The following is a 13214-nucleotide window of genomic DNA, read 5'->3' as shown; positions in this document are numbered from 1 at the left end:
TAAATTCTATAAATGTACAATTCTTGCAATGCTCTTGTAAACGATGATGCAGACCATATAAATTTTTTAATGTAAGATTCTTGTGAACCTTTTAAATGACATATTAATTCTTTGTTAATATTGTAAAAGCAATTGTTGTGCTATAGCTAAAAATGTTTTGTAAGGGGGTCAGTATAGGAATAACGTTAAAAAGTTAAACTTTGAAGAGGAATATCTTGCTTATCACGACGCTGGGCTTCCTGTTATTGTAATCAACAATAAATAACAAAAATAACATCATTGACATACAGTTAAAATTTGAAAATGGTTATAAATAAATTAATTAATTCATACTGGCCGTCATAAATCGGATAAAGAGCTCGTCGATGCTCGGTCATTGATAGTCGTTCGATACATACGCGTAAGCATTATTAAAAGTAGTCGCATGAAAACCGATTAGAGAATGTAACGAAAGAGGATGCGAAACGGAACGGTGTGGTGCTGATGCGACATGGCAGCTTGAGTGAAATGGACGACAGCGTGATGCGTTGTATGGAGCATAGAGAAACGAGGCGTATTCGCACGCTATTGACGAAGGGATGATGGAACGTATCGAAACCAGTATCCATCGATTATACGGGCTCCACTAAATCCGGGGGAGAGACAGCTAGTTATTGACGTGCGTTTTCACTGCACCGATTTATTTCGATACACCTGTTCATAATGTTAATATAATGAGACATTTCTTCCAATATTATCGTATACAAAACGAAGCTTTGTACATATTCTACCTTTCTCTTTTTAACGTTAATAAATTTTTAACCGTGTTTTCTCTAACGGTAATAAATATTCTGCTCGTATTAAGTTCTTTGGTTGTCATTCAAGCTTTAGGCATGTAATTCAACTTTTGTATTCGCCCTCTGATTAATATTGCTACTGTTATTGTTTAGTTCTTTTGTATTTTATATTATGCTTTTTTAATGTAAACTAAAAGATTTTACTTGTTTATATTATAATAATTATTACCAATTAATTTGAACGATAAACGTATAAGTTGGCAAAAAATTGTTACGAATGTCGACTACATCTTCGGTCGCATTTAGATAAATATTCCGTTATGTTTATAATTGTATGCATTTTGGACTACGGACTTGCGGTGCAGTGCTAAATGATAAAACATAGACAAGAAACATGATAAGAAAAGTGTTTTACTAGCTATGTTGGTATAAAAAACGATTTTTTTTCTTCACAAGATCTTGGAAAGTCACTAAATTCGTTATCACACTTGCATCATCCGTTAAACATTCGAACATGCTACGCGAACTTCTTTCAAGGTCCGAAAATTGCATGACGTGTGCCATCAGAACACGAGATCATGCGCCAACATCGCAGCCAGCAAGTTTAGTACGTATCCCCGGGTTCTCTTGACAATCTTCATCGGGCATCCCCCCTGGACCCGCGCAATCATTCATCTGTGACTCGTTTGACCCACTGTTATTTGTCATCTCATCATCTACCTCCTGGGAATCAATTTGCTGCCTTATCGTGAAATTGCTAGATGGATGATACTTGCGCGGACGCGAGCCTCGTGATCGATTCGATTCCACGAATATTTGTCTACCCTCGCCGCGGCACCGCACGGCGAAGTCCCGCAATTTGACCATTCCGACGGTATTTCCAATTTATTTCTACCCTCTTCAAAAATTGGGAATGACGACGATACGGATCGCGCATCGCGATTCGCGGATAAATCGGTTGTTTTACAAGTTTTATTAAAAAATAATTACTCGAAAGCGATTACTCGCTTCGTAGTTCAATGAGAAGGTGATTGTTTCGTTTCGAAGTTCAATAGGAGGGAACGATTACTCGCTTTGAAATTCGATTTGAAAATGATTACTCGCTTTAATACACGATAGGCAAGTTATTTAATGCTTTCGAATTCTGTTCAAAACTCCAGAAATAATATTTCATTTGAAAGTTGTTGAAAAGACCGATTGTTTTAATATTGTATAAAATTCTATTCAAAATAACAGCGCTTTGTGTTAGATTGTATCGATTATTTAACGAAATACAACTTTGGTTTATAATTAGAGAAAAATGAAATACTTGTTTCAAATTTAACTGTGTGCACTGTTCTAATGTTCCCCGTATGAGTTTCCGAAGAATAATCAATTAACAGCATCCGCGTGAAGGAATTCATGCTCACCGCGTATGTACATCGTTGTCAAATCAAGTATCAGGTAAGTGAAGCTGCGAATGGTGTAACGCAGGTGTCTACAAATCGCGAGAGCAACGTTGTATCCAGACGATGATGACTCGTGCACAGTTCGTATCATTATTGTGCATACATCCACTGGACAGGTAATTCCGAAGATCGGCTCACATTTGGCCGATCGATACGATGCAAGAAGTGGAATCATCGTTTTGTACATTGACACCCTCGACGCTTTTATTCACGATGATCTCTCTCGTTTCCTTTCTTTGTCTTTATGAAAATCGTCGTCCAAGTTCATTCTGGATCGGGTACTGATCGTTGGACTGGTTCGAAGAGAAAAATTCGAACTGAATATATCACATTCCCGACCTGGCGTACTAATCTCGCATGTGCCTGTTCACTTTAAACAGTTGCTGTTCACTGGTGCACATTTTTTTCGGTATGCTTGTTATTCAGCACGATTTCCGAACATGTTTTTGCTGTTGCTGCATCTCTGTTTCGTCAGCTTGGCGCATCCGCTGCTCTCCGATTTTCATTTCCACACGGGTTTTCGAGTGGCTTACTCAATCACTTGGAGAAACTTGTTACATTCGATCAATTGACTGAAACTTGTTTCATTCGATTAACTGTATACTTAAGCCATGCGCAAGCTATGAAAGATGGCATTTTCTGCTATTATCATCTATCACACGCTGAAATCTTCTTTTATTGCATGATTATAAAAGGAGTAGAGAAGCGTAGAAGATGCTTGTAAAGTCGAATGTTTCTCGTTTCTTTGGGTGGTTTCACGTCGTTTCACGATCAAAACACTAATCGTGGATTTGTGCCGGCTAAAGTGCCGCCAGGCGATGACCCAATGTGGGTCACTTGGAAAATGGCCTTGACGATAGCGATGCCAATATGCGCAATCTGCGTGGTGGTTATGGTCATTTATCACGTACGGATGACCAGAAGAAGACCCGGGGATTCCGATGACTCTCAGGAGGCACCGGATCGGCCCATCCTGGGCGGCGTTACCATTAGGGATATGCTGGAAATGACGACTAGTGGCAGCGGCTCAGGTAGGTCAAATTAAATTTTTCCAACGCGAACCCACTTCTTCTGTCACTACCATTACTAATTGTCGTCAAAAATCTTATCTCTTATCCTATCCCAAATTGACTTATGTAATGGAAGCTGTTCTGTATTTAAATAATAATAATTTTTGCTTATGGATATATTATTAATGACAAGAGTTATCTACAATCATACTGAAATTCGTGTTCTTCAATGCCCATCCTCTCCCAAGTAGGCCTGCCGCTTCTGGTACAGCGGAGTATAGCACGCCAGATTCAGCTAGTGGAGACGGTCGGTAAAGGTCGTTTCGGCGAAGTCTGGCGTGGCCGTTGGCGGGGTGAGAATGTTGCCGTGAAGATCTTCAGCTCGCGCGAGGAGAGGTCCTGGTTCAGGGAGGCCGAAATTTATCAGACGGTGATGCTCAGACACGACAATATCCTTGGATTCATCGCTGCCGATAACAAAGGTACATACGAGGGTGTGCGTGAATGTATTTTGCACTTTTGAATCGATATTCGAGCAATCTGACAAAGGAGTCTTCCAAAAAGATTGAAACGAATGACTCGTAATGTGATCAGATTTTCTTGCAATATTACTTTGATGTGAAATTAAGATTGGACACATAACATTTATAGAATCAATCGCAGCTGTTAAGAATAAAATGAATTATTGTAATCCATAAATATTAAGGTGGCTAATATTCTGGTTCGTTACATGTTTTCGAAGAGAATTGAAAACTCAAGCAGATCAGTTTAATACGAAGTGAAATGCTGAAATAGGATCATGAACTTCATGTTTTATCATTCTATAAATCAGGAACGATAATAAGTTAATTGATCATGAGTTATCTTTTATTTTTGTAAACATTACACGAGGCATATAAGATAATACTTATGTAATTATACTTTTTCGATTACTTGCTACATTTCACTACATCTTTTGCAATGAAATAATCAGTTGCGCTTAACATTTATTATGCGCAATAAAAGTTACGAAGATACGCGAATGATAGATAAAAGAGTATACGATTATTACAATTTACGTGTTTGAGGTAGCTGAGTATATAATTCGCGTGTTTTCTTTTCAGACAATGGCACGTGGACCCAACTGTGGCTGATCACGGATTATCACGAGAAGGGTTCGCTGTTCGATTATCTGAACAGATCGACCGTGGACACGAACGGTATGATCAGGATGGCATTGTCGATTGCCACCGGGCTCGCGCATCTTCACATGGATATTGTAGGCACGCAAGGGAAACCGGCTATCGCTCACAGGGATCTAAAGTCGAAGAATATCCTCGTGAAGACGAATGGGACATGTGCGATCGGTGATCTCGGATTAGCCGTTAGGCATGATGTGATAACGGACACCGTTGATATTCAGTTGAACAATCGGGTCGGTACCAAACGGTACATGGCGCCCGAGGTAATTTTGAAACAAATTTTCAATTTACTTCAATGTTATCACGATGATTAGAACTAGTTTGGTTTGAAACATGTTTTTCTGTAACTTGTTACAATAATTTATTCAATTGCGTTTATACTGTACAACAAAACGCGTTAAGAATCTTCACTTGGTAAAAACCTTAAGTTTAACTGTCGGTCTCTCTTTTATTGACATCGTCGCGGCGTTGTTTTTCGAGGATTTTGCTCCGGAGAAACTCCCCGCGTCGAGGGTATGACTTCTGAGGATTGTTGCTTCTGCTTTCAGGTTCTCGAAGAGACGATAAACATGAACCACTTTGATTCCTTCAAGAGGGCTGACGTATACGCTCTCGGGTTGATCCTCTGGGAGATTGCCAGGCGGTGCAACGTCGGCGGGATTCACGACGAATATCAGCTACCGTTTTACGATTTGGTGCCTTCCGATCCGACGATCGAAGAAATGCGTAAAGTTGTGTGCACCGACAGACAGAGGCCGTCGATACCGAATCGTTGGCAGTCGATCGAGGTAGCTATCTGCGGCTATTAATATTTACTTTTGTTCTCAAGACTGCTCGTTTCATAGAACAATTCACAAATTTTTTTATTCAAAATTTTGATTTAACTTCAACTCAATTCAGTTTGTTGTGCTCATATAATTATCATACAGTATGTAGATATCTTATCAATGAACACTTAAATCATTATTCAATGAAATATACAATTGGTAATCACGCTTATTGTTTCTTTTTTTTCAGGCGTTACAAGTGATGTCGAAGGTGATGAAAGAGTGTTGGTATCACAATGCGGCAGCTAGACTAACCGCGCTTAGGATTAAAAAATCTCTCGCGAACTATGGCGCGATAGAGGACTTGAAGTGAAAAGAGGCAAGTCTTCAAGCGATCGTTCGAGCGATCGGTATGAAAATGAAAGAAGTGCTCGAAACACACGTGAACACTCACTTTAATCGTAACTCTTTTATTGCAATAAAACTTTTTAAGTGCCGTGTTATTACGCGCGAGACAAAAAGTGCGAAATTGTATGGTAGGAAGCAGGAGAGAAAGGGAGGGAGAGAGTGCGAACCTGAGAGAAAGAGCGAGCGCGAGAGAGGGAGAGAGTCAGGGAGAGATGTAAGACACTTGATCGATATGAAAAATTCTAATAGTTGAAGCAGAGAGCCTAACGAAAGACTGGTTTAAAAAATAATAATAATCGAGACGACGTTCCTTTAATTGCATTGACTTGGTCGAGTCGTAGACTCTAATTTCAAGTATATCAGCCCGTACGTATGAAGTAATGGAATTATTCTACGTAATCAAGAAGTCGGAGTTATGTAGGTAAGTGAAGGGAATCTGTTTTCGGCAAAAATGAAAGAAAAGGGAGAACACTCATTAACGAGCAGTGACTGTCGGAAACACGGACAGGGTCGGCGATGAACATCCGAACGGAAAAATTAAATGGGTTTTGTCATCATAATCAATCGGTCGATCGATCGTTGTCCGAGAAGGAATTAATTAAATACGCCCAATCTATTCGATTAATCGAACGCAATATTAAGCCTGGTCACGCGTCACACACTGCTGTATATTTATTGATAGTAATAATAAAGAAAAGATAATGGAATATATAAATTTATTATATATAGCGACGTTTATTGAGTAATATTAATAAATATTAATAAATTTGTACATTAATATATACACACATATAATTATATTTGTAATCAGGCGATGCGATTCGATTGACCGAACTAACACGTTTACCGGCTGTCTTTTAACAAGTTATTGTTTCGTAGGGACGATTAAATAATCAATCAATAATTGTATAATTTATTAATCGATCGATCGACGACGAGGGTTTCTCGCAAACGGACTTTCTTCGCTATACGAAGTTTCTTTGGAGAGAATTTTACAAACCGAATGGCCTCCGAGTCAAATTAGATTTTTGTACGTTTCAGCACTTTTTACTTGATTTTAAATTTTTTTAAAAATACGTATCATATTATAAAGATTCGTTCGTGTAATGCCGCGCGCACAATTACTCGTGATTAGCTCGTGAACAGTTACAAATTATGTTCGTTACCGACTTATTCTCGGCGAGCGAGAGAACCGATTGCAAGCTATTCGCGAACGCAATTGCGAGCTGCAGTCTGGCCAAGGCGTAATTTTACCGGTGCGTGTAGAGACTGGATCGAATTTTTTTCGAAAGAATATACCATACATAACGTGTTACAAGAGAAATGCATATCCTTGTTTTCTCGATTCTACAATCGTTTAGAATCGAATGTTTGCGTCGATTCTGAACTTATATACAGGGTAGATAGAAAGAGCCGAACAATTTATAGTTATTGAATGGAAACGACCACACGTAGTTCAAGTATACGCGTTTTCGCCCCCTCTTTTTTTATCTATTATTAAAGAAGGTAGCTCTTATAAAATCTTTTTATCAGTCGTTTTTTTACATCGATGCAAGCAATACTTTTTAAAAATATGCTCTCGTTTTGGAAGTCTAACTTTCGAATTTTTCTCAAGGTTTTTACAACGAATGACTGTTTCCGATTTTGTCTTCTTTCTTTTTTAAATCTTATTACTACAAACACGTAAATAATATAATTTAGAGATGGCGTAAACTGCTACTTTTCGATCACGAGTGATTCCAAATCACCGTGATTTTTCACGGTGATCGTGATTTTGGTGATCTTCTCACTGGTGGAGAGTAGACTGTGACGACGGCGTGAATTTGTGCTTTGAGGCCCAATAATCTGACGTCTCCAATATACGAATAATACTAATCGAATGATTGACGCCGTTGAATTTCTACCAGTTTCTACAACTATTAACTAACTTCTATGATGTGGATATAACGATTCAAAAATATTAAGGTAAAAATATGAATTACATAAAGAAGTAGAGACAATTAATGATATTCAATACTGAATTACAATAATATACATACATGTAGTATGTATGGAAATAGAAAAAATAATTTGTTTATGGATTTCTTTATTTCTTACTAATGTTTAAAGCTACAAATATAATAATGTAATTAGTTTAAAATCATATTGAATACGTATTTTTTAAAATCAAAATTTATATTTTGGGTCAGTAAATATGAACAGGAAATATGAATATTGTATAGTGAGTCCATACAATACGAAAAATCGCGATCACGGCCGTGATTTCATGTAATCACAAGGGGTGACCGTGATTTTCCGATCACTGTGATAAATCACAATTAGTGATTTTGAACGCCATCTCTATTATACGTATTACACAATTACACGTATTCTTAGCATTAGACGAACCCAGATGTTTTGCTCAAGACGAATATTTTTGCGTATTTATCGTGATACGTGCGAACTGTAGGCGGTGCGTCGTTATACGCGGGACTTTCGGAGCATATTTCCTTTGTAACACAGGAAGGCTGAAATTGAAGGGTGCTAAGCTCAAGAATGAATGTACCGTTTATGTGTGAAAGGGAGACAGACTGGACAATTGAGGTATGCAAGACAGAGAATGGTAGAAGCAGACTGTGGAACGTAATTGAGAAGGAGAGAGAAAGAGAAATCTAGAAACAAAGATAGAAACGAAAGCGAATTGATAAAAGAAGGAAAAACAAAGAAAAACATTGGAGAAACTATATTTTCTGGAATTTTTTCGATGAAAGAAAAAGAGAGAGAAAGAGAGAATGAGAATAAAAGAGAGAGAAAGAAGTGACTGTGAACGATGCTTGACAAGCTTCAATTACGGACGCGTGCTAGTTTTTAATATTTTTGATTACCGCTTCGACACTTGTACGAATGATATTTTATACATTTTCTTTAAATTCGTGTTTTAGGAAGCGCGATCGAAAATATTTTTAGCTACATGCGTCACGGTTGTCGAAAGGGAATCATAGATTAATTGTGATTGTTTATGCATTTGAGATATCTAGCTTTCGGACAGTTTCGTTTCTTCCGTTGCTATTATGAAAACATTTGCATAAACATTCGCAGCCTAATCGCAAGAAACGGAGTTGAGCGTCTTTGTTGTACCGCGAGAACGAACTGGCATGCGAGAATGCGTATGATATGTCTCTCTGCAAAGCTAACCCGGTGGCCTCAAAGAAGGTTCGTTGAATGAAAAGGAAAAAAGGGATAAAAGTAAGCGTGAAACTTTCTGTTACGAAGTTACCCGAACGACTTTGTTCGCCCATGGAGCCAGAGATATATGGAGAAAACTAAAGAGCATAAACGGAATCGGATGAGAACAAAAAGACAAATACGAGGAAGTAACAAGAACAATAGAAATGATCCTGTGTAAAAGAGAACCAGACAAGAAAAGAAAGGGATTATCGAATCATTGTCATCCAATAGTCGACGTGAAAAAGTCTGCGAACTTGCGATTATTATTATATAAAGGAACGAAGGGTCGACACACATAATTGTATTTTTATATTATTTTTTTTTACCAACCGCGTTCCACCGACGGGACGTTCAACTGATTTTTCTCTTCCGTTTTCGAAAAGGAACTTTTTAAACCGTTCGAAATCCAGCTGTCACAGTCCTTTTATAAACCATGGTACTTCTCTTACCGAAAGGGATCAAACTTTGGCACCGAATACGATCCAACTGAAAGTTGTGCTGTAAATCTCTAATGTCGAAATGTTAAAAATAATTCCTCTGCGATATGATTCTCTATTACAATTGTAATTACGTCGTTCGAACGTTACCGACCAGAGACGCGATTATCCGTCGCGACACCGCGAACGTTGCAATTCACCAAAAGACTGAACGATCTAAATAATGTTCGATTATAGTAATTAACGATTTTACATGATCGAAGGAAAATAAAAAAAGAATATAACATAGTCGATATAATGAAAGTCTGGTTTTTATTAAAGATCAGGGCGAATTATTTTGGTGATGTAGCATAATTTTTCAAGTTGCATCGTTAAAATATTTTTCTACCGATTTTTAGTAAAACGCCAGCTTTAACTACGCGATTCATGCGTGTCGATACGGTTCACAGCCGCTGTTTTTTACGAATGAATGCTTCTTCGCCGGGAAGATCTTTCCGGCGTTCTTGTCATACACATTCCTATTACAACGTAGGTTAATTTAATATGATATACAAATAGCGATACATAGAGTTTACTGTGCGTCGATGCGATTCCGCCGACGATCAACTCGGCGACAGAGATGAATTTCTTATTATTAACTCGCGTGCAAATATTTCGCCGCGTCGGGGAACCGCGTCGACGGTCGTGGCCCCGCAGGTGTTTCCATATTACTAGTACAATTTTGTGCCAATAACAGATATCGAATGTTAACTAAAGCAAGCGAGCGAACGAGCGAGAGAGAGAGAGAGAGACCAGTGATGAAATATAATGTATACAAATTAATTCACTCATGTGTGCACGTTCTTGCATACATGTACATGCATACACATTCGTTCGGGAAAAAATATCTTTGGAATGAACTCGTTGAAGTATTCATTTGTAGCGATCCACCTTGAAATGATTGTTCGACGCGACTAAACAATCGAAGAATCATGTTAAATATTAGAGATATTTGGTATTTCATTAAATAAAAACTATTTAATAAGTACAGATTCATAATTTATAAATTCTTTTCACTATAATGTATAAATAGGATATATTTACATGTTACAACTTGGAACTAAATAATTTTTGGGCATGCGTTTGTCAAAATAAGTAGTCGAATTTCTATCTATTCTCCTTGGCCTTAAGGCTCAATCGTGAAGATATTTTTTCTCCGTGAACACATGATCATATCTGCCGTTGTCACATTTTTAAGCGTTCTTTGAGGTCGGTGACGGTGAAAGACGAGGCATAAAAATAAAAGGACGTCATCGGCTGGGTCTCGAAGTATCAAACAGTCTGACTCATATCCGATGAATGACGAACTGCCAAATAGTTATATTTTACCCCGTAACATACAACCCCTGTTACGCTCTTCTTTTGCTCCTTTACTGTTTAATAAATCCCCGTATACTCCCCAATTTGTACAAAAACGAGAGAACAAAAAGAATGTGAGTGAGTGAGGGAAAGTATGAGAGAAAGGTATAACAAACAATAAAATAGAAAATAACGCGAAGCGCGTAAAACGTGGCGTGTATATTTGCGCCGTGTTAGAATGCGAGAGACCTGTACCTTCGAGGCGATGCTAGGTAATCTGCATATGTGTCCTAGCATCGTCCGCTTTTAGTTTGAAAAGCTGCGTTCATCTCTTTTTCTTTATTTGCTCCAGCTTTGCGAATACATCAAACGGTGATGGCCAAAAAGATTTATAAAAATTGTCGTGTCGTTTCAATGAAATGTTAGACGTTAACGCGTTGACAGACAAATCGATTGGGTTTGTACCTTATAGAATATTTTTTTTTATTCACCGATCAAGGTACGTTTTTAAACATAAGTTATTAAATTGGCAAAACGCCAAATTTTATCCTGAATGAAACTGATCAGTTTTTATTTCCATTCGGAATGTCATCATACTGTTAAACAATTTACGAATGTTTTATTCGCTTTTAAATTCTGATCGTATACAATTTATATCTATTAATTGTTCAATCATTTATTATTTATTACCATTCTGTGCGTACACAGTAATTTGTTGTTCAACGCGTTAACCCATATTTTAGAATGTTATTGTAATTTTAAGAGAATCAGCGCGGTTGGAATGGCGCAACGATTACATTATGCGGAGCACATTTGCAAATGTTGTAAATTGGATTTACAATGTCGTCTGTTTTGTATTTGCAACTGGACCGTTTTAAAAGGGATAGAGAAATTGGCGCATATAAATAGATTTTATTCTTCCCTTGCGTTTACCATTCAGCCTGTATTTGATTAAGGAACTGTAGCAACTTTCCTCTTAATCGTAATGAATTCGTTTCGATCTTGTAGTTTAAATCTATTTTGTCAAAAATGAAGCAGATTCGAGTAGGAAGATAAATTTTTTAATCGCTTGTAAAGAGAACAGATTCACGTTACATGCTTTCCACATGCTTCGTAGTTTATTTTCCCGCTTCATTCGTCTTTCGTGTGCGTAAAATGTACAATTCTGGAGGCAGCCAAATTTTCGTTTTCCTTTTGCGAAAGAATGGAAGTTACGTAGGATTCGAAGCTAATCGTGAAGCAACAGCTTGATTTGTCTTGCTTCGAGAAACGTGTTGCTTTATCGAATGAAAAGAGTAAAACAAGTACCTACCACTATTAGTAATTAGTAATAATATATAATAATAGTAAGCATTATTTTATTATTATTATTTGATTATTGTCGTAGCGATGATCTTTCCGTTTACCGTTCTTCTTTTCCCAGTGTATTATACCCTGTACATAACAGTGTAAATGTTTATCGACGACTTACGGAATCATACGATAGAAGGAGCACTTGTAATTTTCGTAACGACGGATGGGTGGATTGGTGGATGGTGTTTTCTTTTGCTTCTTTTTTTAAGTTACACGTAGCGTACATACGTATAGATATGTTTGTGACAGGCACGTTAAATTACAAACTGATACGCATAATTGCGATGAAAAATGTAAACGTGTCGCTTAGATTGCTGAATGACCTACACTTTTGTACTACGTAATAATTATTGAGTTGTCGATACCAGATGTTTTAGAATTCAATTAAACGATTATGTTTGGAAAACATTACGATTTTATGACTTTTGGCAGTTTTATCAACCTTTCAAATTTGTTAATCCGGAAATTCGGCCATGAAAAAATGTCAGAAAACTAAATTATTTCATCTATCCAAATATTTTTGCAAACAGATGTTCTTTCATTGCCCAATCATAGAAAACATTAAATCGCTTTAGTCGGTTAAACGACGAACACAAACATTGTTAATTAAGTGACACGTTTATTTTTATCGGCGTAAACCATATCAATCACAAAGTTTTTTACATTGATAATTGAATAAAAAATAAAAAGGTAAACCAAACAGCAGGTATTGTAAAAGAAGACGATGCAACAATTCGTTCATTGATCATCCACTGTCGCTGTATGATGCGTGCCTGACGGTGTGGGTGAATCTTAATACTGTTAATAGATATACGTATCTAATGTTATTAATTATTAATTAACGTTTGATTTGTAACGAACGAGGACACGGAATTTTAGAGGCTCGCGCGAGTCCTTTTCATCGCTTCTCACGTGACACCTGTTTTCTACGATCACGCGAACCAGTTTCTATCATTTTTCTAAACAAATCACACAAGAAAAGTTATCGAAAACCACAAAAATATGGACATACATACACGCGAACCAGTTGCGATTCTCGCGAGGTTCTTGAAGAAGCCTCTTGCATTCTGTGTCCGTACAGACCCTACTAATAAACGCCATAGTGGTCTGACAAGTAATTGGCTCGAATAAATTAAATTTAATTTAACAATTGTCTGCCTCATGGTTGCATGATTTCTTTTACCACAAAACCAACCAATCAACAATTCCTTACCGTCACCATTCCTAACGTCCTTTCACCTCGATGTCTTCTTGCGTTTCCATTTATTTCTTATTACTACCTAATACAC

General features: G+C 37.4%; 1 protein-coding gene across 5 annotated transcripts in view; it reads left to right on the top strand.

Moving 5' to 3' along the window:
* The window catches only part of babo (TGF-beta receptor type-1 babo), a 37090-nt gene extending 29407 nt beyond the window's left edge, over positions 1–7683 (top strand). For 4 of the 5 annotated variants that reach the window (XM_018037229.2, XM_018037230.2, XM_026819777.1 and 1 more), the window contains exons 4-8: positions 3031–3255; positions 3483–3716; positions 4338–4678; positions 4964–5203; positions 5433–7683. In XM_018037229.2, the coding sequence (XP_017892718.1) occupies positions 3031–3255; positions 3483–3716; positions 4338–4678; positions 4964–5203; positions 5433–5555 (1163 nt within the window). In that variant the 3' untranslated portion in view covers positions 5556–7683. The remainder of the gene's footprint in view (positions 1–3030; positions 3256–3482; positions 3717–4337; positions 4679–4963; positions 5204–5432) is intronic. The other variant, XM_026819776.1, reaches the window with a different exon arrangement.
* Positions 7684–13214: the final 5531 nt, after the last annotated feature.

This window comes from Ceratina calcarata, unplaced genomic scaffold, assembly GCF_001652005.2.
Source record: "Ceratina calcarata isolate Rehan_Ccalc_2016 unplaced genomic scaffold, ASM165200v1 scaffold162, whole genome shotgun sequence".
NCBI lineage: Eukaryota > Metazoa > Arthropoda > Insecta > Hymenoptera > Apidae > Ceratina > Ceratina calcarata.
This window is presented reverse-complemented; position numbering and strand designations above follow the sequence as displayed.